The following is a 27978-nucleotide window of genomic DNA, read 5'->3' as shown; positions in this document are numbered from 1 at the left end:
CCCCAACACGTGAGAAACTGCAACAGCAGTACCTCTTTCTGAGGTCTTGAAGGGAAGACATGAAGGAGTTCTTCTGTTTTAGGCTTCCTGTCATGTCCCCAAAGCTTGCCCGTTTCTATTCCCAGACGCTTTCCTGCTGGGATCTCCTCTCATGTCCAAGCCAATTCAGGCTTGGCAAGTGCCACAGAGGGAAGTTTCCAGGGGAAATCCAAATGGCTGTGAGGACTCAGTGGCTGGCATTTCAAACCCTCTGAGTCAGTGAGGAATAAATCCTGCACTGTTGAAATCGACAGATTTTGCTATCCAGTTTACTGGCAGAAAGGCTCTTCATCTCTTCATAAATACAGGCATATTCCTGAGTGAGGTCTGCACAACTCCTGAGGACTGAAATTCCCAACGACCTTCCAAAAACTAATCCTGTTTCCTCAGCAAACATCTGAAGAACACTGCTAGATCTTCTGGATGATAATGGTTTTCTTCACCCCCATGTGCCCGGAGGAGCCCATGCTGCTGTGGTGGGTTAGGGTGCTTTGTGCATATTTGCTCTCATGGGAGTTGTCCCAGCAGTGCAGAGGCCAGACCTGGATCTTTCCTAAACCACCTTGGCATTGGCTGTGGTTGATATAGTACTTCTAACACTCCCCAGTGCAATAAAATCAGCAAATATTAGAGAAGGATAAGGAAAATAATATCCCAATGCCTATGCAGGAGCAGTGTTCTGGATGCAATAATTGAAGTGTATCCTCCATGTGTGCACTTTTAACTCTTTCAGGCTTCCGTCTGCAGTATGAAGAAGGAGCTTCACTTATGGGAGCTAATAGGGCTGTTACTTAAAGTGTTAAAGAAACATTTATTATTATTATTATTATTCACTATGGAAAAGAATATTCCTTAGAGGATTCTGCTCGGTACCTCCCATGCAAGCATTTTCCCAGAAACAGAGCTGTAAAAGCAACAATGCAATTAATTTTTTCGTGTCGTGACTAAAACAATGGAATTTGAATCTATATACAGTGGCCCATGGCTAAATGATTGTGGTGAAATAGTAGCTGTCATTTGTAATGGGTTGCAAATAACTCTGGCAAACTCAATGACATTGCTGTGAGTTTTGCTGCCTATCTGTAAACAATTTTGTTAACTCAAGATTTTCTCCTGCTATAGAAGTTTAATAGAGCAAAACCAGGCACCTATTCAAGTATTCTGCCCCTGTCGTGAGCAAAACAAGTCTTTTTTTTTTTTTTTTTTTTAATTACTCCGCTCAAGAAACACAACCTTGAGTTTTTTCAGTATTTAATCACTCATAAAAGGCATTTCCATGGAAATCAGAAACACCAGAACTGAGGGTCAGGGCCAAAAGCTGAGGGTTCAGATTCAAGGGGGGGAGGCATGCAGCAGCCCCCTCCCCCTGAAACGCCATGGTGGGACTGTGCAGTGTGGGCTGCTGGGTGGGGGCTATGTCACCACAGTAGTGAATAAATGAGCAAATATAACTTTTTTTTTCTTTTCTTTTTAGAAAAAAAAAAGAAAAAAAAGAAAAGAGATTTATTTTCCCCAAGTAAAACAGAGATGCAGGGATGTAATGCCACCAGCCTGTGCATCCAGTTGTAGGACGGGGGTAGTTGCAGGCTTCCAAATCTGTAGGAGTTGTTGCTACTTGATGGAGCTTGCTGGGGAAAAAATAATTCTTATTGCAGACAAATCAAGCCTGGCCCTTGGACTATTCCTGCTCCCAGTGCATCTCGCTGAAGGCAGCACACACATCATCCCGGGGACGGTCTTTGTTTTGTAGAGTGACTAACAGCTGCTTAGCAAGAGCACCGTGTGGATTCAGCCTTGAGATCACCGAAGGAAGGAGGCATCGAGGGCCTTTACTCGTGCTTTGAAGGGCCCAAGGCCTGTTGGTTTGAAGGGCTCTCCAGATGAAAGCACGTGTAAGGTGTTCTTGCACTGTACTTAGAGAAGCGGATGGGCTATGTGTGTAAGTGATGTGCTTTTGGAGACAAAAGACACTTATTTTTTTGGCCTTGCTCCTCCTAATGATGATTAATTCCATGACTTATCTACTCAGGCTCCTTCTGTTCACAGCACAGCTCCTTCAGGAAGTATTTTTTCCCAGGTTTCGGAAAAAGTATTATAAAAATCATGAGCTTCCTTCCTCCGGAGATGATCCCCAACATTTTGTCCCTTGCTCAGGATGCCAGACTGTTCTGGCAACTTTGCCTTTCCTTAGATTACCCGTGATGAACTACAGCAGAAAAAGACTGCTTGATACATTTATGTGAGAGCAATTCCCCTACCTTGCTCTTGCTTACCATGTGCCACGACCAACGATGAGGCCACACCTCGAGTGCTGTGTTCAGTTTTGGGCCCCTCACTACCAGAAGGACATCAAGGCCTTGGAGCATATTCAGAGAAGGGCTACGAAGCTGGTAAGGGGCCTGGACCACAAGTCCTGTGAGGAGCGGCTGAGGGCACTGGGGTTGTTTGGTCTGGAGAAGAGGAGGCTCAGGGCAGACCTTACTGTGCTTTACAATTGCCTTAAAGGAGGTTATAGCAAGGTGGGGATTGGGCTTTTCTCTCAGATATCTGCCTCGACGGCTGCTAAGTGCCACCAATTCCAGTGATGCCATGTTGGCCTCAGCCTCTCAGCAGCGCTTTTGGTGCCTCTAACCTGGATCTCCTTTGCTGTAACAGAAAGTCCTTTCCCCATGTCTGGTCCCCACAGAAAATGGAGGCAACTTCTTCCTTCCCTTTTGCAGTCATTTTTTATCTGATAGGAAGATTATTATGTCTGTCCTCTGTGCCTCCCCTGAAAGCACTTTTTTAGTCCATAGACTGATAGAAGTTGAAGTCCCCTGCTCTACAAGCGTTAAGCAACCCTGTGTTTCTTTGCAGATGCAGTTTTCTTGGCTTTCTGCTCATGATCAGCATCTTTCTCCCAGCCTAAGCCCTTCCAGGGGCTGCGAGCAGCCGGGGGATGGCTCGGCATGTCACAAAAATACCCTTTTCTGCATTCAGGCTTGATTTGCTCTATCTGTAATTGTGTAATGCTGTTCACACAAAGGCAGTTTTTTCTCACTCCACACCAGTCTCCCTGCAGTCCTGGGAATCCAGGCATGACCCCTCATCCTGTGGTAGAGCTCATGGCAGCTCTCCACTCCCAGAGAATTGCCATGTATCCAGCTGGCAAAAATACTATACCAGATTTTTTTCTGGAAGTTTCCTGCTTTTTTTTTTTTTTTTTAATTAATTTTCTGGGATAGCATGTTTGAATTCACATGAATTTATGAATATAAACATTCAGTGCTGCACTGGAATCCTATCAGAGGGTACTTGCAGTGCTCTCCGACAGAGTTTAATACAGGGAGTCAAAGCTCACATTTGTTCAGTATCCTTCAGCAAGTAGTCACAGTCATGTGGCCATGGGATTAGAGGATTTTTTTCTTTATGACTTGTTGTCATTATTCCTTAAAACATAACTCATTTTTACCACACATTGGTTTACATAAGTCTTGACTTTTTCCCAATACTGTCTCGTAATTGTTAAAGTGAATACTTTAAATGCTACAGCAATCTGACTGATCTCTGGCACTTTAGGGGGATGAGAGGTGGGCCAGCCCCAGCGCTAATTTTGTGTCATCATTAGCAGCATTGCCTGAAAATGTCCCAAGAAAAGGAAGTGATGCTGAGCTGGGTGCTGCTGAGCCTGCCCAGACCGTGTTGTTCAGTCACACCAGCACACAGGGAACCCAGGTGACTGGCTTAGCAGCAGTGAATCCATCCATGATAAGATTTCATGGAGAAATTTACAAAACACACAAGATAAATATTTGCCGAACACCAGCGCTTTGGAGAACCAAGATACAGATTTTCCAAAGTCATTAAGTCTAAAACTGATACGACTTTACTTTTCACTTACCCCTGGGATAATAATGCTTTCTTCCCGGTCGTGTTTGCTGGGTGGTGTTGGGTCCCATTTCCCTGCATGTGAAGGGGGTGTGACATGGCAATCCACCTCTTGATGCTCATCCTGAGTATATTAACCTCCTTGCCAAAAGGCACCACAACGCTGCGGGGAGCTAAACATCATGGTGCTGCTGCACTGAAGGGCATTGCTGGAATATGTTGAGGCGTTACCTTTCACCATGTTATCTTGGTTTATTCCCTGCTTGCTTGGCAGGAGCCAGATATTCCCAGCCTGGCCTTGCGGAGGCTGGTCCGTGACAAATCACAGCCTGGTGGCCACCCTGGCTGCTGTCTCTGGTGCCTGGGACAGAGAGGACTGAAGGCACTGCTTTTCACCCCAAACCAGAAACAAACAGTATTACGAAAGAGCAAAGAGCTCCCAAACAAAAATATTTGTCACCACCCACACAGGGCTGTGAGTGTGCCAGATCTCTGCCTGAAATGCTGCATTAGATTCTGAGAAGCTAAACCTGGACAGAGTTTGTCTCTTCTGATGCTTTTGAGGAAGACATTCACCTTGGGCACATCCAGGGCTGAAGCAAGCCATGTCTCCTGGAGCAGGGAATGCAACTCCTACCGGGGTGAGGAGAGGACTGTTGGGGAAAACACAGGGCAACCACAAACAGAGGAGTTAGCAGGGTAACAACTGAGCTCCTTGGCATTTTCCTACAAGAGCAGCGTATTTCACAATAAAAGCTCCAGGAGGCCTTTCTTCTCTTTTATTGGAATGTGGAATATGGTCCTAATGAAAAAGGGATGCTTTGCAGAACAGGGCTGGATAGCAGCAGCTTATTTCAGAAAGCGTAAACCAGACCAAATGTCTTCCTGACTGGATATCCCTCCCATTCGCCCAGCAGCTCCCTCTCCTCTTGCATGGCTCTTGGGGACAGGGCAGAACCAAACCAAACCAAACCATGGTCTTGCCCCAACAGGTTTAGCCTTTGGCAGGTTTAATGCATGGAGGAAGCAGGCTGTGCTCCTGCGGCTTGCTCATCAGAAGCATCCCAGGAGAGGCAGTGACAAAGTGCATGTCACAGTGCCTGCCTTTCCTCTGGGACTTTAGGGTTGCAACTTGCTTTTATTAGAAAATGAGAGATGAGTTCTTGAGCTAATCCCAGGGCCAGCAGCTGGATTCTGAGAAAGGCAACAGCTTTGTGGAAAGACCTCCAATAAAATAAGAAGGTTGAAAACCTTGTATACACCCAACACCCTTGAGAAAATTTCTGTGCCACAGCTGCCTTGCCCGAGGTGCTTGGACCAGAGAGGCACACAACGTAATTTCTGATGGACAAAACCACTCTAGATGTCCTCTGCAAAGGGCTTTCTTCCCTGGCTCTCTCCCTTGTGACCCACACACAGAGGGCTCAGTCAAGCCTTTCTCTCCAAGGAGATGCTTACTGAACTGTAGCTTTAGGAGATGCTTACCGAACTGTAGCTTGAACTGCTACCGGGCAAGTAAATGTGCAAATACAGGAAGATTTTCTCTGAAGCTCTGGACAGATGACACTTGCCTACAGGAGAGCTCTGCACATCTTCCAGGATATGATATATCACTTCTACAAATGATATATCAGTTCTCCTCCTCCATAGCAAAAACAGAGAGTCCCAAAGTTGAGGATTTGCAGGAATTGTCATGAGCTATATAAAAAAATGATGAAGGCACAAACTTCCTCCCAGGATTTCCTGCCTCAGACTCAAAATTTATACCCAATTTTCAAAGCCATCTTTAGAAAAACACCTCATTTTTCCTGCAAAGTTAGCAAGTCTGCCTTGTATTATTATTTTTTTCTTTCAAGTGATGATTGCAATTAAAGGTGCACTCTGAATCTCTTACCCATCAGAGCACATCCCTTGGCCTGTTACCACGCCTGCTGCTCGCATGGGCTGAAGCTGATTCAGGTGAAAACAGGAGCAAGGGAAAAGAAGGAGGCTCAGCACTGGTGATTTAATCTCCCAGTGTCTGCAGCAGACAAATTAGTGCTCAAGGCTATGCTCTGTCCACATTTATCACATTAATTGATAGATCGTAAACATGTCTCCGTACAGAGTCTTGGATTAAGTCCTGCAGAAGGCAACCTAAAGGACAAATTGGATTAAATAAAATTAGATTCGTATGGCTGTAGGCTTCTGGATGTCTCTTTCATTCTGCCCTGCAGACGCTGCGTGTAATGCTTTGAGTCCTTCGCAGAATAAATCGGTGATGGTGCATCCTGCTCAGAGGGGTGATGCTGGTCCATGCCAGGAAGGATCCTGTCTGTAGCACTGTTCCTGTCCACCTCACATGAATTTCATACTGCAGTCAGATTGTACCAGATTTGTTAAAATACATTTGTACATGCAAGAAAACAGAATAAGGACGGGGTGGCCCTTTTTACCCTGGGCAAGGAGGACTAGCAGCCTCACTCTGCGTGGCATGTCTGATCCAGACACATCTGCCCACACAGGGAGGGTGTGATGGCATGAACATGTCAGGGATCCAACATGAGATTTGCAGTGAGGAGAATCTGCTGAAACACCAGAAGGGACAAGGGCCACAGGGCCCATCCTGGAGCGCAGTGCTCCACGCACTGTGTGTCTCAGCCCTGGGGTCTGGTTACCCTCCAAGGCTGTGCTCCTCAGGAAGGTAGTGGTGTGTGGTGTCAGGTCACAATGTCACCCACCTCACGTCACACCAGCATGGGCAGCTTGTTCACGGGGCAGGATGTAAGGTTTGGGTGCTACCACATCCCTGCCCAAGCTCTGCTCCTTGGTTGCTCAGGGACACTAATTACGAAGGAGGCTGTTGCCCTCGTGCTGCTGTGTAATTAGGTGTCACACAGGCCTTAATATAGCCCTGCGTGAACTCCTTTTGGTTCTCTCCTCTTCTCCGAAAAGAGACACAAACTTGGACCAAACAAGCTTCCTAGCAGTAAAGTCCGTATATTGAGTGCAGGGTGGACATTGCTGCCACGGGCCCTTGCAGGAGGTCAGGCTCTTGGAGCATCCGTGGCCTTTGGTTTCTGAACCCAGGGCCCTTTTCCCACAGTGGTTTTAATGTTGTGTTTGTGGAGCAAGGAGGGGTAGCAGCTTTGGGATCATGCTGGAGATGCAGTGTAGGAGGAGGGAGGATGCTAGCTGCTGTGCTGGTCGTGTTTCAGAAGCAGCTGATGACTGCCGACACGTCGACTTCATCAAAGAGCGTGTTTTCACCCCTGCCATCAGGGCAATCAGGTGGGCAGTGAAAGCTCTGCCGAAAAATCGCCGCTCTCCTGGTGTACCCCAGGCCCCGCAGTGTGAGGATGGCCAGGATGTGCTCCTTCCTGCAGAAACCAAGAAAAGCCTCTCAGCCCTGAGCACCAAAGCCTCCTCAGAGGTCAGTGACCACCGTGCCACAGCAAAGCGCTGGGGAGGCGTCCCCTCACCCTGCTGGGGGACCGAGCACGGTGCCACCAGGACCCCAGCATGAGGTCTGCCTCCTCTGGTGCTCAGGGGAATTTCCCCCTCTGTCTCCTCCCACACGTGACGTCTTTTGAAAGCATTCCCAGGAGGCTGCAGACCTTTTATTTAATCATTATTTTGAGTTAAGCAATAGAAGTGCTAATATTTAGGAAGCTGACAAGCATTAATTAGATTACAGCTAGGAAAGTGAGTCTGGAAACATACCCTGTTCCAGTAAGCTCAGTATACACGGAATCAGAAACCTTTTCAAGAGCTCGGGAAGAATTAACAAAGGCACAAACAGGAAGCAATGCAGGTCTGGCTAGTTCCGCCCAATTTTCCAAATGTCATTGTTACAAATAATATTGCTCAGTAACGGAAAGCCAGGAAATAAATCAAGCAAGAGGACGAGCCTTAAAACCTGTCATGGCTCTAAAGATAATGATGAAAAAGTACCACAAATCACAAACCTGTAAATGGCTTTTCTACCTGGAAAATTATTTTCAAATATCTAATTCTGACCAGCCCTCATTTACCTTCCCATCCTTCCCAGAACAGGCACTGCCTGCTTTGTCAGCATACTCTGTCCACTGGCATTAAGGCATCTCTTTGTAGAACAGGTGTGTTCACCAAGGAAATTACTTAGGAACAGGTTTCCATTTCAAGTCCACTCCCTGAATATCCCCACTGAGATAAGCTCAAGTCATACCTGATCCATTCAGGTCGAAGCTATCTATGAAAAATGTTGACCCTCAGTTTTGGGGAGAGCGAAATAAATGTAATATATATGTATATTTCTGAATATTTGAGGGTCAACTTCAGTGTTTTGAGCAATCTGTTAAATTTATGGTTTAAATTGATTGTGTAAATATTATCCAGCAGGAACAGTGTAACCCAGTACAAGCACTTTGGCTCTTTTTCTGAAATTACTCTGTTGAAATGGATTTTCTTTTAGCTGTAACAATCCTTCTCAATGGCTGCTGAAAGAGATGTGGAAGAGGAGGTAACTTCTGATATGAGCTGCTGCCCATCCATGCAGATATGGGCTGCTGCCCATCTATGCAGAGTGCTAGTGAGTTTATCTTTTCCAGAAGTATTACATTTTGCAGATGCTGCTTTGGAACAGCAAATGGAAAGTACAAAAGAAAGAATTTGCAGTTTATTCCTAAACTTAGTAGTTGTGTTGAGCCCCTTTCAGGACTTACAGATGAACTGTGTCAATGTCTAGATCACTTGGAGGTCTGGGAAGAGGAGACAAACAGTTTACAGCAAATTGGCGAGCTGCACAAATGATGCCAAAAGCAACCTGGAGATTTAGAGTGCAATGAGATTCGTTTGGGGCAGTACAATAAAAAGGTGTTGAGGGAACTTGTGTGTATGATAAGATCTATCAGAAAGGGGATAAGGGATACAGCCACCAGAAAGAAAAATGATGTGTGACTCCCCCTTTGCTGGTAGCTTGGTCTCTAATTAGTTCCAAAGCAGGAGAGAGATGCTGAGGAGCTTGGCCGAGGCACGGGGTGAACAGCCACTATTTGTGATGGAGCCCAGCTCTTGGCTGCTATGTGCAGCTCTGGCTGCTACCATTTCTCCTACCTGATGTCCGGGTAATCCTGACTCAGTTCCTTGACGTAGTCCTTGATCCTGTCTTTTTTCTTCTCCCCAATGATATTGGCAATGTGATGTATGGCAGGAAGGAGCCAGTCGGAGTCAGAGCCCTGTAAGTAAGGAGATGCAAGGGGACATTGGTGGGTATGCCTTTGTGACCATTGAGAGGGACCTGCCTTGGCCAGGAAACCACCCCAGTGGGATTTAACAGCCCCAGACACCTGGCTTTCTGCAAAACCCAATGAATTCCACTTTGGCTTCCCTGAAAATCCCAGCCTGATGGTGCTTAGCCACAAACCTTGCAAAAAGCCACGAATTTCTCCCCATTGCTCTCCTGTATGCAGGCTGTGCTGCGATGGACTCGCTGGTGTCACCCCAACGAGCTACCCAAGTGGCATCCCGTGGCCAAGGGAACACGAACAAGGTGCCACAGGATGAGTGTGGTCCTACAGCATGAGAACCAGCCTGTGCAAAGCTTTAAGATCTGTGAGCTAAGCTCAGAGTCACCTCCGGGATGGAAGTCCACAGTGCTGACCTGCAGCAACCACCTTGTTTGCTCTGGTTTAAGCGCTTTTACATTTTGTGGGGCTTGCCCTCCATGAGAGCCTGATGTCTCGGTGTCTTGGTCCCCTGAGGACAAGCAGGGACATGGTGCCTCTGGGAAAGGGGCAGCCAGGGAATGCCAGGAGAGAGCTGATGTACCTGGTCGATGAGCATGTTATTAAGGATTTTGGCTTCCTGGTTCATCCTTTCCTTAACTTGCTGCCGTGTCTCCCTGTTCATCTTCCTCCTGGGTTTGATCACCTGCACAATGTATTCCCTCACCACATACTTATGAACATGACGTAGAAGCTCCTGTTTAAAAAAAAAGCAAACCTCGTTTTTTCTGTGGTTCCTGTGCAAGGTCATGGCAAGGAAAGAGGGCAGGGGAACCCTCAGGTCTTTAGCAGCAGCTGAGAGGATACAGAAGATGCTCACAGCCCTGCCCTTGGCGGAAAGCTAAGGCAGTGCCCATGGGAATGCCATGGAAATACTCTTCACTCTGAAACAGCCATGATTACACGTTGGCAATTTGGCTCCTCTGTAGCAATAGGAGATATTTAGGGTTGTTTTAAAAGTAATTTTGGATGATGCTTGCAGATCTAAATGTAGAGCTGTTGTTACATTTATTTCACAACCACATAGATGTGAAAGGAACATATGAAGGCATATAAGCCATGGAGTTATAGTGCTCAGTGATAATATTCGCCAATGTTTTTTGTTCCCCTTTAAAGAAATCAGTTTCCATATTTAACCCACAGAAAGGAAAGATATTGCACATTCTCACATGAATGTTGATGGGCAAAGTGCCCCGTATCAGCAGTCCCCACGGCTCTAAGCAGCCCCTGCTGCTGGGAAGAGGGCTGCAGGTCAGACTACAGCCTGCAAGAGAAAGCAGGACCCCCCAGCATCGCTGCACCCGGTGTGGGATGAGCCAGTACCTGCCCCAGGGGCTGCCTTGTGTGCTGCAGGTGCTTGGAGAACTGTGAGACCGCTGCAGCCAGTGAGTCCGGCTTTTCCATTGCCAAAATCCAGTCCTTGGTCAGGATTTTCTTGAGGAGTGGCTGAAAGAAAACCAGCTCACTGATGCCACCAGGAATATGCAGACTAGTTGATGCAGGATGATGTCCTTGCCCTAAAGTTAACGTGCCGCCACAGTGAACCACGGCTGCTAGGGGCTTCTGGTGGCACCCAGAAAGTCCCCAGTGGGACAAGTTCAAAATACCCCTTCCCTGACACATCCCCTTTGTGCTTTTCTCCACTTAGCTCTCAGGATCTCTGTCTTCAGACTTCCTGCTGGCAACCTCCTTCCCAATTATTTCCCAACTGGTGCCCTCCTGCCGTGCTCCCAGACTGCTGAAAGGCTGCTCAGAAGTGCTGTGCCCTGGCACTCGGCATTTCAGCTCTCTTGCTCAATGCCTTGGCTTGTCTCCTTCCTCGCCTGTCCCTACGGCTCCAACATAAACCCTGCAGTCACTGGAAAGTCCCCTTGGCCAGAAAGGCTCATCTGCAGTCAGAGGAGGGCTCTTGATGTATGACTGCCTTGGTTTCTGAAAGTTACGCTTGGTGATTCAGAAAGTGAATTAAGATGAGTGGGAAGTGGTGGCACTAAAGGCTTAATTTCCCCAATCTCTCTTGTTATTCCAGCTAGAACCAGTGGACCCCTGACTAGCTGAGAGCAGAAAGCCCCATCTACAGCACCCGGGAAGCACAAACTGCATCGCAGCACCTTGCCTTTTAGGCCTCTTAACACAAGTTGGCCCAGAGTGCTAGAAACCAGAGCTCCATCATCCTCATGATGAGAGAATCATTTTTTTCCTCACCATGGAAACAGACTGGAAAAATCACACCAAACAGAAAACAAGGGTAAAGTTCCCACTCAGCTTTGCCCCAAAAGCTGAAAGGCACTAAACACCCTTTTCTTTTGGTTGCTCTTGTACTGAACAAATATATATGGTCATAATGAAAAGCTCCCAGGATACTGGAAGGGTTACTGTGGATAAAGGAGGATTTGTACAAGTCAGGCACGACACATTTTGGAGAGACCCTAGCATCATTTGCTGCACAATGAGGTCCAGTTGGACAGACAAGGAAAGGGGAAAGGCCCTCAGCTTCTGCACATACTCCTTATGTAGGGGGAATAGTGTGGCCGAGATCCTCTTACCTGTGTTTTTGTTCTCAATTTATTTAGAAACATGTTTCTGAAGTTCTTTGTCAGAGACACCAAAATCTTTTGCAGTTCCTCAGTGTTGACTCTAAACACTGTTTCCAAGCCTGACCTAAAGAAAATGAGAAACACCAGGGCTTCAGTGTTAAAGTATAACCCATTACGTTGCCTTAAGCCTTTTAGTCAGATCAGCATCTTCGGCATTTTTTTAACTTTCGTAACTCCTGCACTTCCTCTTGGAAACACTTAATGGGTCAGAATAATGGATCTTTTTGCACAATCTGAAAATTAATCACAAATGGGTAACTGTACTCGAAAATCACTTATTTCCTCATCAGAGGAGAACTGTTCAAACATGCGGAGCCATCGCTCGGACCTTTTCCCTTTCACTTGAGCAACACTTCTGATAAATGATCTCCAGCTACCTGAGCAAGCACCGAGGGTCCCGCTGGAAGAGCGGCCGAGCTCCCCGTGCGGGGCCAGGCTGACTCACACCATGCCGTGACTGCCAGCAGGGGCTGGGATAGGGAATTACAGGGGGCGAAACCTGCAGAGGTTTCGAGGGAAAGCGTGTCGTTCTGGGAGGTTTCATGATGTCTAATGAGGAAGAAGGCACAAGTTCCAAGAGGTAAATGAGATCTTCAGTGATATGTGTAGGCTCCGGGGGCATGGTGAGGCCCTGCCTCTCTCCTCACTTTACATCTTTGCCCTGCTGTGACACCCTCCGTGGGAACTGAGGTGGCCCTGACAAACTGCTTGTGATCCTGTGCATTGGATCATGAGTTTGCATAGAAAAGCAGCTAAACCGAGGGGATGGGAGCCCCCTTCTCTGAGGACCCAGAGGCCGAGCATTTGTGCCCCGGTTCCTGCTGTGCTGGGGCCCAGGTGCCCCAGGCTGGAGCTCGTGCTTCCAGAGGTCCTTCCTGGTGGCACTCCCACTAATGCTTCTCCATGAAGCTCTGGGTTTTGAGAAACAGATAGAGAAGGGCTTTATTGGGAAACCCCTAACCTGTATCACCTTTCCTGAGGAAAAGGAAAAGTTGATGATGAGAGAGCATTTCACTGGGAAGCACCGTGCAGAGGAGGGGTGTTCAGACACTCACGCCTGTTCCCACCCTGCAGAGAAATGGCCTGGCCCTCTCCCAGCCGACAAGTCGACTACAAAAGACCTAACAGCAAACCCTCTCCCCAAGCCGGGGGCTCAGCTCCGTAACTAACGCCGTGCTGGTGCCAAGCCCCTGAATTTCATATCCTCCCTACAGCCGAGCTCTGCCCGGTGTCTCCTCACCTGCACTGCCCCCGATGCAGGCACGAAGCCAGCCGGCCCCGGACCCCACATCTCCCACCCCATCCCACCCCACCCCAGCCCAGCCCGGGGTCCGGGGGAGGCAGGGCTGGAGGCTGGGCGCCGCCTGGAGCCGGCGGGCCGTACTGCGGGCTGCCGGGGGGGGTCCTCCAGCCTCAGGGTGCCTTGCTGGGGTTAGGCTGCTAAACTCAAGAATAAAAAAAAAATCAAGCCCAATCCCCCCCCCCGACCCCAGGCATCCTCCTCTGAGGATAAAATGCTGAAATTGAGCCGAATAGGCAAGCATCGGGTATCCCTGCTCTGCCTCCCCTGCCCGAAGGAGCTGTGCCGGCATCTCTTAGGGAACATCCCCCCCGTGAGGTGAAGCAAGGGCGAGAGGCACTGCACCCCGTGCTGATGGGGCCGGCCAGCCAGGCCATAAAGCTGGGGCACCCCGAGGCACCCCGGGTGAGTGAAGGCTGACAAAGGGGCTCTGCCCTGCTCTCGGCCAGGGTGCAGGCACGTCCCCCTGATCCACCTGCACCCCTGCTGTAGCTCCAGCCCGACCCTGCGCTACCCCAAGGACCCCCTTTTCTGGTGGCCCCATCCCTTGGGGGGCACCACTTGGTCCTTAGTCACCCCACGATGCCCCAGCTACGTGGTGGGGGGACAGAGGGCTTACACCAGGTCGTGGAAGCTGTTGATGTAGGCAGCGAAGTAGGGCACGAACACGGGGCTGTCGCGGGCTGCGTTCCACTCCATGAACTCCTCCCCGAACCTGCAGGAGAAACACAAGGGATGCTGTCCTCGGTGGGAACGGGGCTGAGCCAGGCGAGGAGTATGCGTGCTGGGTGTGCACGGGCTGTCAACACACGCTCATTGCTGGCCCCATCTCTCTCCTCTGCGTATGCGGACATTTTTTGTTCAGTTGTCTTAACATGCAAGTGCAGGAGAGGGGAATACATAGCAGATAATTACTGGTTTGGGGTGCGCTTGCCTGAATATGTAAGCAGTGCAGATTTGGAGTGATTCCAAGGATCTCTGCACATGAGAGCTCCTGGGTGAAATTCCTGACTTTTCCTCACTCTGTGGCTGTGATATGCAGGTCAATCTGCCCCATTCTTTCTCTGTCCTTTGGGGCAGTGTAAATTGTGCCCTCCTAAGTACCCTTTTCAACAGGAGCTGAACATGAACGAGGCAGCACGCCTGCATTACCCCCCTTCAATCTCAGCACGCTGTGCTGGGGACCTGAGTTCTGCACCCCGCAGCTGTTAGGGCTTTGGCAGCTGGTCTGCAGCCAGCTCCCCATAACATGCAGGGGCCTGGGGCAGGATTCGTGCAGGCTCTCCACAGCTCCATTTCTTTGGCAGTCCAAAGCAACCTGCTCAGAGCGGCCTCAGCACTTGCTGCTTGCATTTGTTTAAGAAAAGCTTTTGGTTTTAGTGACCCTTTCATCTGGGAGCATTTGCTGCCCCAGCTTGCATTTTATATCAATTTTGTTAAAAAGAAAAAAAAAAATAATAAAGGAAAAAGAAAGGAACGACAGTAAGCACCGCGTTTCTTCTAAAAAAGTGGGCAGACTTCAAAGCCAAACAGCTGGTTTGAACTGCACTGCTCACTCAAGGTACCAGCGACAAGTTGAGATGGCTGGGAGATGAGGGTTTGAAAGGGAAAGCCTCGCCTTTAGCATATTTTGAAAAAGTGCCATGCCCCAGGTTCATGATTGAAGCAGGCAGCGCTCGGTCTCCCCCACACGCGCTCCGGCAAAGCGTCTATTAGCAAACTACCCACTCAGCGCCTGCCGGAGGTGTGAAACTCCAAAGGTTAATGCAAAATTATTTTTAGGCTCGCTTGGAGTTGATTCATGCCGAATGTCCTTTCTTCTCTGCTCCAGTGAGCGGCTGCAGCCCCCCAAAAACACAACCCCCCAGTGCAGAGGGGCAGGAGTAGCTGTGCCAAGGGGACGGGGTGGCTTCATTTGCCAGCCAAAACCTTCTCTGGGAGAATCCCCAGGGCCATAACTTGGGGACTACACTCATGTTTAATCTAGCAAGGGTCCTGGGTAGGTGGGACCACGCTCCCTTTCCAGGCTGAGGCTCTGGCCTCAGATTTTGGGACTCACAAGGGTCCCATCTTGGTCTGTTTATGACTCCCCTCCCAGTTGTTTTGCAGCTTGCTCATTACTGGGCTTATTGTGATCTCTAACTCTCCTAGGAACAGGCCCGTGCCTGCTCTGTGCCAGCATTTGGCCCAGTGCATGAACCTTTTTTTTTTTTTTTTTTTTTTTTTTAACTATTATTTTTTTACCAATCTGGTACTCATTTGGAAGGAATGCACTGCCCAGAGTGGTGATGACCTTGGTATGAATTTGTGCAATTCAGCCAGGCACAGCTCAAGTGTTTTTGCTTTCAGGCTTTTGCTGATGGCTCCAGAAATCTTCATGTGCTCCCCAATGATCTAGAAAAGGGCAAGAAGAAGTTCCAGTGAATGGCACAGACACAGAAGGGACTTCCTTTGCAAGGATCTTGTGCAGCTTTGATTAATAAAAATGTTAACAGCCAGCCTAAGAGAGGGGAAAGCAGCCAACTTGGTGCCAGGAGGTTTTCATTATCCCCTGGCAGTTTCAAAAATAATAATCCATAATGGGCCGAGAGGCACAAACTGGTTTCTGTGTGCGGGCTGCAGCTCCCCGGTGCTGCTCGGATCCTTTCGGGGGGTTGCAGCAGGGACCAAACCCCAGCACAGCACCCAGGGGAGCCAGGCCTTGCCTGCTCGCTGCTCCAGCCCCTCCTAATTCCCACTGCAACAGCTCTCCTGCCTCGCTGGAGCTGGGCTGTGGCCCTACTCGGGTGCTTTCTGAGCATTTTTCCCCCTCTGATCCAGCTCAGAGCTGCCTTCCTGGTGACCGAGCAGTGTGCAGCAGTCTGCCGTGGAAATGAGTCACAGCAGCAGGCAAAAGTCTTTCATTTTCTTGCTGGCTTTCGTTCTCTCTCTTTCACTCTCTCTTTATTTTAAGGTATTATTTAATTGAAATGACTCAACTCTTTGAAAAGCGAGGAGAATGAATCCCAGCCCCTCCTGGATTTATTACCCCGTGGTCCCTAACGCTGGCAGGAGCTTTTGTTTTCTCGTGCTGTTTAAATTGGAGTGGCTGTCACTGCCTACGGCCCCTGCGCGGCTGCCGCAGCCCCAGGACTAAGTCGCCCTTTCAGTGCAGGGGCTTTTCTACCAACCCCTTTCTTTCCGCCTTTCTTTGCCCCCTCTTTCTTCTTTCCAATCAAAGAGGTTTAAGAACTTTCAAATCAGCTGCCTATTATGCTGCTGACACAATTGACAGCGGGTTTAATTTGCAGCTGGGAGGCAAGCCGTAGAGCTAGGAGTTGCAATAAGCGGCGTTTTCGGCTGCAACGCGTTCTGCGGGCGCGTGACTCGCACACGTTATGGCAGCAGTCAGGGCTGGGGGCACTGGCTCCACTCCCCTGGGAGCCCCGGCACACCCAGCACCCTGCCCGAGCTCGGCAAGTACCGTTTGTATGTCAAAGGAGAGCGAGGAGTGGTACAGGTTGTCCTCCACCTCTGGGTGAACCTCCTTCTCCCACTTCTCCGTCACCTCCAGTCTCAGGATGTTTCCGAAATAGCTCTCGATTTTCCCCTAAGTGTTAAATGTAGGAAGGAAGCACACAGTTCACAGGATAAAGCCAAGCACGGGTGACGCTGGGGGTGTGGGGATGGGCAGAGCTGGGGGCTCACAGGACCTCGTCCCCTACCAGGGCACTGGTGACAGATAGGGTGCAAGGCTGTCCCGAGCCCTGTGCTCCCCCAGGGCTTCTCCCTCCCTCTGGGCTCCCCCCATGACTGCTTTTGCAGGAGGCAAACGAGGGCCCCCAGCACCTTTTCTCACGCAAAGCTGCAAGCACAGAGCTGGCATAATGACGTTTTGCTTAATTGGCACGCGTGAGATGCACATGTGCAGGGCAAAAAGATAAGGGGACTCAAAGGTCTTGCTCCAGATCGTGTCAATTTGCTCTGGAAAAACTGGGAAGAAAAACTCTGGGCACAGGGTACTTCCAAACTGAGGGGCAACAGCTCCCCTGGCAGGGAAATGCGTGCTATTCCTCTGCAGGAAAGGTATGTAATCCTCGAGACCATTTACTCAGGGCAGCGGTATTTTCTTGACCAAACACAGACTGCCTGCCATAGCTGCAGCTCTGTCAGCTGTTTTACTGCGCGTTGCAAAGTCCTCCTCCAGCATGTGCTGTGCACAAGGTCAGGATGAAGATCAGACCAGTCCTTTCTGGCTGCACGGCACTTGAGTAAGTGGCAGCAGCGGTCAGCCCTGGCTGATAACTCGGTGCTGTTGCTGGTGAAACAAAGCTGTCCTTGCCAGCACAGTGGAACAATATTGATCTAATTTATCTGGGTACCTTGAGCTCACCTGGAGAAATTTCTGGAATGAAAACCATTTCAGAAATGGTTTGCAAGAAAACGTCTGAGCCCACCAAGGATATTCCGAGACGGCGCTGGACCTCAGGGACATCTCCTGGTGGAAACGTGCCCAGAGTTGCCCATAGCACCCCTTGTGGCTCAGCAGTGCTGGGGGAGCTCACAGGCTGTAAAAGCAGCAGCTAACCTTTATTTATGTCTGGCTTTGCAATGCTTTTCACCTGATGAAGCACAGCCATGAACTTGCAGTGTGGGTCCAGTACCACCACGATGGACCTGCGTACCTGCCATCATCCAGGCTCTGCCCTAACATTTAGGTGGCCTGCTTTGGTCCCAGCATTGGTCGTAAGGACTTTTGCTTCTGATTAAAGGTCTCTCTGCTTGGTGCTGCCAGGACACAACATACACAGTCCTCCTGAGAGGCCCTTGAGGACAAAGTCTCGGACCTTACCTTCACAGAAGTGATGTAGTCATTTTTCAGTCTCTCCCAGTCCGCCGGTGTGAGCAGCAGGGACAGGTTTTCTGTCTTAACTTCTGGTTTGAGATCAGGGTGACCAAGAAAGAGTTCACTGGAAAGATTGAAACGAACAAATGACGCTGCCTCAGAGCATGAGTAAACCGATGGAATATTCATGGGGCATGAGCTGCGTAATTATCAAGCCGTGAGAAATATACTTAGAGCTTAAATTGTGATGCTTGTTTTCAAGCTTTAACAAGAAAATCTTTCCTCACTATTCAAAATCCTAATTATTCAAAATCAAAATGATCTAAGGTTCCAGCCCACCTTAGAAATCATGAGACTTCTGAGTTGTTTGGACACGAACAGTGCTATGAGAATTTACTTTTTTAAAAATAAACAACATGAAGCTGATTCATTTGACTATGAGCTTGTGCGGTGCCTTTCAGGGTGATTCCTGCAGCAGTGTGCTGTGTGCTGTGGCTGATGTCCCCGGTGTCCCATCACAGCAGACACCAGCCCGTCATTTTTTCCCGTGTGTGACCCAAACCAAAGGGAGGTGGCAGAGCAGGGCAGAGCAGGCGGCAAAGGGCAGCCTCTGGAAAGCCCTCACATGCCCGGGACGTGGGCAATCGCAGCACCACGTGTCCTCCGCATAAGGCAGCGGTGGGTGGATGTTGAGCTGTGGTTTTTTGAGTCCAAAGTGTGCCCGGCTGGCACGTGGCTCGGCCGCTCGCTTTCATCTGGATTGGCGTCAGCAGGGCCAGCTGATGAGCGGGAGGCAGTGCCTGCCTTCCTGCCTGCATGGCAAGAAGCCTGCTGTGAGCTCCTACAGCCAAATGTGCTGCCCCTGCAACCTGCCAGTGGGCCACAGGGGATTTGTGTCTTTGGCTGTGATGAATGTGGGGAGAAAGTAGAAAATATTCAGGAACTCGATTAATGTGGGGCATAAATTGCAAGCAGTCACCTGGTTAGCTGCATAGGCTGCATAGTGCCCTATACACTGCCTGCTTACTTGCTTGACCATCAAAAAGGGTTCCCATAGCCTTATGTTCTTTTACCATTTGTTTGAACTGTACCAACAATAATGAGCTTGGGCCAGGCAATTCTCCTGTTTTGGGATGGGCCCCAAAAGAGGATGGAGTTCCTTTAGAATGAGAAAGTAAAATGGAAGCCATCCAACACAGCAAGGTGACTGCGAGCAGTGCCCAAATCTGCTGCAAGCTCTCAACAAGCCTTTTCACAGCAAGATAGAAAAATATGAGGAGGGCACTTTTCTGCGGTGCAGAACCTGGCTGCTGATGCTCTTTTCTTCCCCACACTCCCGCAGGGGTCGTTCCCATAGTGATCCTGCCTTAGTGCTGCTCAGCCAGTGCCCTGCTGCCGAAGGGGTCACACATCATAAATGGGGTTTTAGGAGCAAATGGGAAAGTTCAGAAAAGAAATCTGTTGAGGGCTATTCAAAGCAAAGACCACCTGCAGTGCAAATGTTCCTGAGCCAAAAGCTCCTGTAGGCTAGGAGTGCTCTGGGCAAGTGCCACTGCTGCTTGCCCTGCTCCACCTCTCTTCCCTCACTGTCTGGCTTTGTCCACTGACACAAAAAGGCAGTGGTCCTGCCTTTACTCCCCTTTTCACTTGTTTGAGGTGTGCCCATTGGTTTGTGCTTGTCCCATCCCCAGGTACCTGGTTAGGGCCATTCCTGGTGACCAGCTGGAAGCGGACACTGGGGTGTCGGTGACTCTTTGAGCCTGGAGTGATGGGCTGTGGTCTGGGCCAGTGAACAACTGAGGGCATGCAATGCTGTGAACTTCTTTGGGTACCTGTCCTAGATACCTCCTCCAGCTTTAAAAGGAGGCAATGTCCTACAGCACAGCTTTTACTGCTCCTGTAAAGAATTCCTGCCTTTACCCAACAAACCCAGGGCACCCTAAGGATGGTGTTTGATATGTCTACACAGCTCCCAGAATATTTTAGTCACCACTGAAGTACAGGGACCTTTAAGAGGTCCCAAAATCATGCAGCGGACACATCTGAGCCACAGCCTTTGTTTGAATGTGTCTAATTCTACACACTGATATCTTGGCACCTCCTCAAGATGAACATGACCCCTGAGCATAGGGGTGAGGTGGATTGTTTCCAAATGCATCACGATTTTAATTAAACAGGAAGAAGGCAGAGCTCCCCCACAGGTCCCTCCCTGTGCCTGGAAAAGTCACTGAGCAGCTGCTGGACGTGGCAAAACCTTTCCAGAAAGGGAGGAGGTTTATCAGAGCTGCAAGGGGGAGCTTCTTGCTCTGTGAGACCAGCGAGTTGGAGAGGGAGGGGGAAGCAGGGAAACTGAGCTCTGCAAAAAGCAGCGAGCGTTTTATCCACAAACCTTTGTCCCCGCCTTTAGTCGATCAGTTATCTGCTTCTACTGTGCAAGCAATTATCTCCCTGCTTGCGCAGGGAACTGAAAACAGCCTCGTGGCTTTGAAGCAGCCCCACTGCCCTGCTGCTCTCCGGGGAGGCCGAGGCAGGGGCGATGGCAGCAGCTTACCTGTGGTAGGTGTTGGCCACCCAGTCGAGCAAGGAGTAGAGCTCGTTGAACTCCAGCACCCGCTGGGAGAGATCCTGCAAGTGCGAGGCAATGGCCTTGTGGAAAGCCTCCACGTAGATGTCACACACCTGGTACTCCTCTGGGTAGCACTTTTTTACTGACAACTTGATCTTCAGCAAGTCTTCGCTCAGGTGTTTCTGGAGGAAACACAAGTGGAGATCAAGCCAGGAACTCTCTTCTTCCTTAGAGGCCATGGGCACCCTCAGGACTCTCTTTCTGGCGCTCTCATTGATAGCTTCCCTCCACTCCTCCCTCCACCTTCTGGGGGAGCCGAGCAAGTCTGACCCCAGAGCACTGCCCGCGTTGGGGTGCGCTGCCTCTTCACGGGCAATTAAAGTCACCAGGGAGGCCAGCGTGGCCTCCTCGACAGTGGGATGCTCCAGCGTTCCCACCACGATGGACTGGATCATGCTCTTGATGGAGTTGTAAAGCAAATCCACGTCCTTGGTTTTCCTCACAAACTCCTGGGGGTTGTCCTTGTATTTGTCCGCATCCCGCTCGGCTATCGTCTCGTCTTCCATGTACTTGATGCTTGCAAATGCTTCTAGAAGTTTCTGCTTCTGAATAAGCTCGTTTATCTCCATTACTGCAGAAAGAAGGGGGGAAAGGGGTCAGGACAAGGCAGGTGTTAGGTGATGGGCAGGCGACTAGCAGGACAGGATATCCCACAGGAAGGTGTGCAGAATCGCTCTGGGTAACCAGAGCCCAGCGGGGCACATGGGACTGCTCCCTCTTTGAAAGAATCACTTTGCAGAGACTGCAAAGTCAGGGCCATGTCTCTAAACCACTGGTTTCAGATACGGAAAATGAAAAAAAAAAATAAAAAAAAAATCATCATAGCCCTGCAGGAGAACCCCAAGCAGTGGCTAACGAGGCTGCACAGGGGGCACTGCGATCTTGGGTTGTGTAAGACCGCCTCGGGCTCTGCCCCTCTGCTGATTTGGAGACAAAGTGGGACTGGCAGCGGGGACAGTTCTTGATACGCCCTCCCAGCAATCCTGCTAGCAGAGGCACTCTTGTTTCCCAGCATATCAAGGCCCTGTCCTGGGGGAAGCTCCTGATATTTTGGGAATATCCCAGTTAAGATGTAACCCTGGGCTAACCCTGGGCTCCCCTTCTCTCCTGATTTTGTGTCTCCCACAATATCTAGGTTTTCCTGAGAGACATCCCCGACTGACATCATGGCTAAACTGCCTCCTGCATTTCTGAGAGCTGAGCGAAATGCTAACACATCCTGCAGAGCTTGTCACTCGTGATTTGCATTGTGAGGACTCCCTGAGACACAGGGACCAAGGTAACAAGCCAGAGACCCATCTGCGGCTGGCTGCCTTTTCCAGCCTGTGCATAACGCAGCAGACAGCTTCCGAGAAATGCCCCTTACCCATTTCAGACATTTAGATATTCTGTCAAGACCTGTGGTCTTCAGCCACTCAAAAAAATAAGGATCAGAGGGACAGAAGCCACAATCTCAGCAGTGTGGTATTTGCATTCTGCAATAACTCTCTGAGTGGCTGTGGGAGGGCTTGGGACGGAGGAAGAGGGAGAGGTGGGAACAGAAAGGCAGTCTGTGCACCAGGAAGCCCGAGGAGTGGCAGCAATGTAGCTCCAGGGGAGCCAGCAGGAGGAGAAAAGAAACAGCAGAGTATGTCTGGTATGCAGAGATCGCCCTCCTGGAGCAGTGCGGGGGGGACCTGGCCAGGGATAGGCCTCCTCTGCCTCCAGCAGTGTTTGTTTCCCTGGAGGTGAGCACTTGTGTCCCTGAGTGGCCTGGGGAGTCTGTGCACTTTGAGAAGGGCATCCCAGTCTATGGGCTCACCTCCTGCAGCTCAGGTCTCACCTGGCTTTTCCACATCTTCTTGGCTTTTGGAACCTACCAGTCCTGGCTGGTGATGGCTGAGGCTGGAGGAAAAACATCAAATACTGGTACCTCCAAAGTGCCTGAGGTCTTTTGGGTTTTCCATTTATTTTGGAAAACCTTGCCGGAGCAAGAGCCACGACCTACCTGCCAGCAATGCAAGGGGTGCTGGCCGTGGGCTGGGGAGACCCAAGAGCACTGCTGAGAGGCCGTGGGAAGCCCCCACCACCTCCAACCTCATAACAGGTGCTCTGCACAGGAGATCCCACCGAGATACTGAGCACAAGGCAAATTTTAGAGAGGAGGAGGGAAAGGCTGTTATTTAGGCATGTGTGGCCACTGCTTTTGCCGTGCATGCATATAAAGTGAGGTGGAGAAATTGAAGAGCACTCAAAGAAGAGATGAAGGACTGGCTCATAATCCATAATTTACGCCCCAGGGCTTTTCTGCACACAGATTTTATACCAAGTGCACCAAATAACCTGCAGTGTGGAGCTATCTGCACGAAGACAGAGCACACCAAATAACCCAACTGCTGCTTACAGTACTTAGAGCTTTGAGTGCCTGTATGGAGCTGCAGCTGCTTCTGGACTCAGAAGGACTCAATTGGAAGATTGTGCCAATTAACTTAGTCTCTTCTATATAAATTAATATAAAACCTGTGTTTGCACAAGTTCTTGCAGTGAGAGACTAGAGGAATACATTTTGTTCTGTTTATCAAAGTGAGAAAACACCATTTAATCACCATCTAGGCTAATTATTCAGGGAGGTGATGTTGGGTGCTAAATGGATCTTTAATTTAGCAATGCAAGATCAGCCAGCTGGTAATTGGAGGAAGACAATTGAAAGGCAATTAACCATTATGCAGCTTAATGGTGCACATGGTGGAGTCTCCATCACTTGCCATATTTATCTCAGGATGGGATGAGTTTCTGACAGAGCTGCTCCAGTCCAGGCCAATCACGAGTTGTTAGGCACAGGACAGGTCTTATTTGTGCAATTCCTCAACGTGTGGATTGCAGGACTTGAAAGGGGCTTTAGCAAGGTAACATTTCCTGTAACACCTCCTCTGTGACCCTTTGGGAACAGACTAGCACAGCTTGTGAGATGGGCCCGGATCCAGCTCACCAGCCTCACAGTGTACGAGAGCAAAGCAGAAAGTAACTCCATGGCACTGCAGAGCACGCTATAGCAGTGAGACAGCTTCGGCCCTTCTGTCTGATACCCGGGGCATCTGATGCGGTAGGACAAGAATTTATTTCTAGAAATTTAGGCTGAGGAAAGGTCAAACTGTGTTGACCCACCTCAGTCTATCTCCTGCATGTGCTGTTGTATCTCTGCCTTGGAAATGTGGAAGAGAACAGTGCAAAAGATAAAAGTCACTGCAGTCTATCCACACTTGGGGAATCAAAATTTGACCAAGACCTATCTATGTAATGCTGACAAAATGCATAAGATAAACCAGCCTGGGGAAAACAAAACAAGCACATTTGCAGCACCACAGTTGTGAGAATAGATGGAAAGTCAGCATAAGGGAGGAAAAAACTACGTGGAAGTCCATTTGCAAGGCTGTAAGATTGAGAACCAAAGTGGGCGTGCCAGCCCAGACCACATCCAAACCATCTTTTTTCCCACCACAGAGGAAGGAGCCTTTCCTCCCAGCCCCAACTGGACTAACCAACAGCACTTATTGCTGAAGTGCTCTGCATTCAGCGAGAGTGGAAAATCTGGGGTCTGCGAATGTGGCTGACTCACTGCATTTCTCATGGCCAGCCACATGTGCCTCTCATCCAAATATTTTATTTTAGAACTTTACTTAATGGGACTATTTATCAAAGCCTTGCAGTAACCAATCAAGTGCACGCTGGGGATCATCAGTCTGAGAGCTGCCGAGCAGAAATTATCCAAAAGTGCAATGCAGGCAACAGTGTAGGAAGAGCCCACACCACGCTTGTAGATGCTGTCAGACAAGCAGTTCCCAAACCGTGCTCGGCAGATTGGTGACTGATATGTGTGGTGTGTACTGTGGCCACTGACACGTGAACCACCAGGTTGGTGCACTGATCCTACGAAGGTGGTTGATAAGGTTATCACAGCACAGTGGAGGCTGCAGGTGACCTGCCCCGATGAGTTTCTGCTAGGGAAGATGGTTATCCCTACCCCATAGTGGGATGGGATACCTGTTTCTTTAGCATCTCTGCTGGGCCCAAGACTTGTAAAGTGTAAGTTGCTTGAAGGTTACATATATTTTGTCTTACCTGAAAGAGGCTTTCCTTCAATGGGCTCTGTTTCTATTGCATCAACAATCTCCTCCAAATCGGTAGGGACTGTGGTTTTGTTCTCTTCAGAGGTCTTGGAGGACAGAAAAGAAAGTCGTTTTTTTCTCAAAGTGCCAGTGCCTTCCTGTTCTTTATCTTTCTTCAGGCTTCGTTTGGATTTCCGGATGCTTAGCATTGTTTTAAGACCTCTTTCAAAGAGTTTTATGTTCTCATGCAAAGTCGGGCTGCCCAGTTCTGGAGCAACCTCCATCTCCTTCCCTTCACTCTTTGTTGGAGAGGCTGGTTCTGAGGCTACTGTTGTTGGACCCAACTTCATTTTTATACTCATCTTGTCTTTCAACAACAGGTTTTCCAAAAAGGTAGGCAGTCGTCACTGAAATACACAAAACCACAGAGTGAGATGAGAGGATCCTAGTGGCCTATTATTGTGTTTCCAAAGCTGGTCTTGGACTGGAAAATCTGGTCCATACCTAATTCAAGGACAGAGAAAGTGGTTCTAGCCTGTCACCACTGAAACAGCCTTTCTACCTATGTTGTGCACATGCTGGCCTGCTTGTAACCCTGCAGGGCTCCAGCCAGCTCCTTAGGTCAGGCACGTGGCAGCTATTCCTCCAGCACCGAGCCATTACTGAATGCCAAGGAAGCTGAAATCTGCTAGGCACACCATTTCAGCTGATAACAAGGCACGTTCTCACTTCCCCTCTTCCAGGTGGATTTCCAGCCCCGTAGGCTGTGTCTCACTGGGGTATTCCCCCTTTCTGATGTGGATGTGGCAAGCGTGGGCTGTGCAGCTGCCCCTGCCCTGCTGGGGCCCCAGGTGGCTGCTGCTGGGGGTGCCCAGGGCGATGTGCTGCCCCAGGGAAGGGGGCTGAGCGGATCTCCCCACGCTGCTCCTGCCCCTTCCATCCCAACAACCTCAAGCTTGCCTCCCCAGATCGTCATGGTTATAGCACGGGAGGCTGTAAGATGCCCTGAAGCTTCACAGCACTCACCGGCCTTGTGTGGTTCTAAGGCTGGGTGTCTCAAGCCAGTTCCTGCTTGAGCTGAGGGGGGTGATCTGGGGTGCTGTGCCTCCAGGAGCCCAGGGCATCCAGATCTCAGCAGAAACACCCCTGCGAGTGCTCCTGGGCAGCAGTGGCACCCCTGCACTTGCTTGGCTCCCACCCTGCAGCAGACAGACCATCTCCTCTTTGCCCGCTGAGGGCTGCCTGGGAAGGGGCGGTGGGAGACGCTGAGCCTTCCTTCCCTCCTGGTCTACCACCAGGTCACCAGCCAGCACGGCCAGGCCATGGGGACATTGTGCACTGCAGGTCTGAGGATCGGAAACGCCACGTTCCCCCAGAGCAGACTCAAGCAATCAGTTTAAATCATTAGAAGCAGCTATTCTTTGAGGTCACCCTGGCCTGTCTCAGGTCTGTCAAGCTCACAGGAACCAGAGATTGAAATACGATTACAGAGAACAGACCTGCTGGGACTCTGAAAATACTTCTCAGCCCTCCCCAATCCTAGCCTGGCCAGATTTCCTCTCCCTTGTGCGCAATTATTGCCCAGGCTATGAGCTGCAAGGTCTGCGTCTTCCCGCGGGTGGGCTGAGCTCCTGGCACAGTGGGGCTTGGACCCTGCCTTGATCCTTTTTCAGAGGAAATGTTTGGTCAGGGGAGGGAAGAGGGGAGGCAGGGGGTGTACCCCGTTTCTAGGGGTTCAGCAGGAAGGGAGCTGAATTCCTGGCTCACACCCTGCGTCATGGACCAGCAGCGGTGGAAGGGGCAGGGAGACAGGGCAGCAGGACCTAGAGCAAACCCGTGGGCAGGGGAAGGGAAGGATACGCACCCCGGCACCGATCCTCTCCGCTGGGATAACCTGGATGTGGTCCACGGGACTGGAGAGAGGCTCCGTGCAGGGGACCTGGGGACGGACAGGCTGGCTGTCAGGGCGAGCTCATCTGCCTCCATCCGCCTGCAAGGCCGGGGGGCTCCCTGCGGGCACGGCGCCTCTCGCCGTCGGGCTCTGCCCTCTGCAGAAGGGCTCCTGGGGGTGGTAGCAAGTCCTGGCCCCTCCTGCCCAGCACCTCCGGCAGCTTCACCTGCTTGCTCCCCCGGAGAGCCTCAGGCTTGCACTGTTTCACTTTCATTTGATGAGAATTAAAAAGAAAAGGAAAAGGGGCAGAAATCCTCCAGGGTTAATATTTACCCCAGGCGTGGGGATGGCGAGGCAGCCTCTGCACTGAAGGTGAAACAAGGATTGAACGTGGCAGGGAGGGAGCAGGAATCCAGCCCCTGGCCCTGCCCTCAGTGGGGTGAAGCCCCACGGGGTTGGGGTGTAAGGGCTCAGAAGCTGGTGCATGGACACGGCTGCCGATTTTGCCTTGTTCTGCCCTATTTCTGGAGGTCACAGCCAGCCCCAAGTAATGATTGACTGGCATGGGTGAGGGACCGGGAGTGCTGTGACCCGTGGTTATACATTGCTACACTCACCCCCCTGCTCCTGCCTTGCCGTGGGCACTTATTTCCATGGGCATGCTGGCACTGGTTCTTCCTTCCCGGCAGCATTTGGGCACGTCAGAGGGAGCTCAACGTGACGCAGCAAGGACGTGAGATTGTCTGGGATTTTCAGCTGCATTAAACAGCCTCGGGGCTTGCCACCAAGCAGTGGAGGTGACCACCTAACCTCGTCCGCACAGCCCAGCACTGAGCTTTTTGTTCTCAGCCCCTTCAAAGCCAGGTTGAAGCAGGAGGTGCTTGGTCCCCTGCTGTGCTGGGGAAAGCTGCAAGGGTCAACACTTCTGCTCTGGCACAGGGACAACAGGGACAAAGGGAGGCAGCTGTTTGAACAGCGCATGCCCAAGTGTGGAAAGCCCCTTCTGACACAGAGTCCAAACAGCTTTCCATCCAGGTTGGTGGTTTCTTCCCCCGCCAGGCACTTACAGGGTGCTGGTTTGCAAGGCAGGTTTGCTCCCACCAGCGGGCAGCCCATTTGTGGGGCGGGACCTCCCCAGGAGCTGCCAGATACCCCAAAACACGTCCAGCAGGGACGTGCAGGGCTGCTGATGAACCCAGCCCCCGGGAGATCAGCAGCCTTGTTTTAGGCCAGCCTGCTCCCCACGGCTCTCTGTGATGCTCTGACCACTGCTGGCATGCCCTCAGGGCAGCCCTGACTCCGAGTGTGCCCCAGAAGCTCGTGAGATTTTAAAAATTTACAGTGTTATGGAGTTGTTTGCCATTTTCCTTCAATTTTGCTGAAGGGTCATAACCCTCAAGCTATCTGTGAGGGGTCATTTTCTTTAAAAAGGAAGTCTCAAGATCTCCCTGTACCAGGAAGGGGCTTCAGAGAAAAAAAGCACTCATTGTCATGAATTTTGATGA

General features: G+C 50.3%; 1 protein-coding gene and 1 long non-coding RNA gene across 3 annotated transcripts in view; one reads left to right on the top strand and one right to left on the bottom strand.

Annotated features, from left to right (window-relative positions):
• LOC118167934 overlaps nucleotides 1-1499 on the top strand; it is a 6850-nt gene extending 5351 nt beyond the window's left edge. Inside the window, exon 3 of the long non-coding RNA XR_004751296.1 lies at nucleotides 126-1499. This is a non-coding gene — a long non-coding RNA (uncharacterized LOC118167934). The remainder of the gene's footprint in view (nucleotides 1-125) is intronic.
• A 3990-nt stretch (nucleotides 1500-5489) lies between these two features.
• Nucleotides 5490-26981, bottom strand: EXOC3L4 (exocyst complex component 3 like 4). Of its 2 annotated transcripts, none has more exons than XM_035327909.1 (12): nucleotides 26447-26981; nucleotides 24596-24989; nucleotides 20423-21068; nucleotides 17878-17995; nucleotides 16510-16635; nucleotides 15340-15440; nucleotides 13666-13761; nucleotides 11696-11810; nucleotides 10473-10595; nucleotides 9694-9846; nucleotides 8980-9101; nucleotides 5490-7265 (listed from the first exon to the last, which is right to left on the bottom strand). In XM_035327909.1, the coding sequence occupies exons 2-12, from the start codon at nucleotides 24942-24944 to the stop codon at nucleotides 7100-7102; spliced, it is 2115 nt and encodes a 704-aa protein (XP_035183800.1). In that variant the 5' UTR covers nucleotides 24945-24989; nucleotides 26447-26981; the 3' UTR covers nucleotides 5490-7099. The 2 variants fall into 2 exon arrangements, with proteins under 2 accessions (XP_035183800.1, XP_035183801.1); XM_035327910.1 differs by having other exon boundaries at nucleotides 26477-26981.
• Between the last annotated feature and the right edge of the window lie 997 nt (nucleotides 26982-27978).

The sequence above is a fragment of the Oxyura jamaicensis genome, chromosome 5 (assembly GCF_011077185.1).
Source record: "Oxyura jamaicensis isolate SHBP4307 breed ruddy duck chromosome 5, BPBGC_Ojam_1.0, whole genome shotgun sequence".
Lineage (NCBI taxonomy): Eukaryota > Metazoa > Chordata > Aves > Anseriformes > Anatidae > Oxyura > Oxyura jamaicensis.
Note: the sequence above shows the minus strand (reverse complement) of the source record. Positions and strands in the feature narration are given on the sequence as shown.

Coding starts and splice junctions, on each gene's coding strand:
- EXOC3L4 (XM_035327909.1), bottom strand. CDS start 24,944: ATGAGTATAAAAATGAAGTTGGGTCCAACAACAGTAGCCTCAGAACCA. Junction 17,996..20,422: donor GTGGCCAACACCTACCACAG/GTAAGCTGCTGC, acceptor CAATCTTTCCAG/TGAACTCTTTCTTGGTCACC. Junction 16,636..17,877: donor ACTACATCACTTCTGTGAAG/GTAAGGTCCGAG, acceptor TTTAACACTTAG/GGGAAAATCGAGAGCTATTT.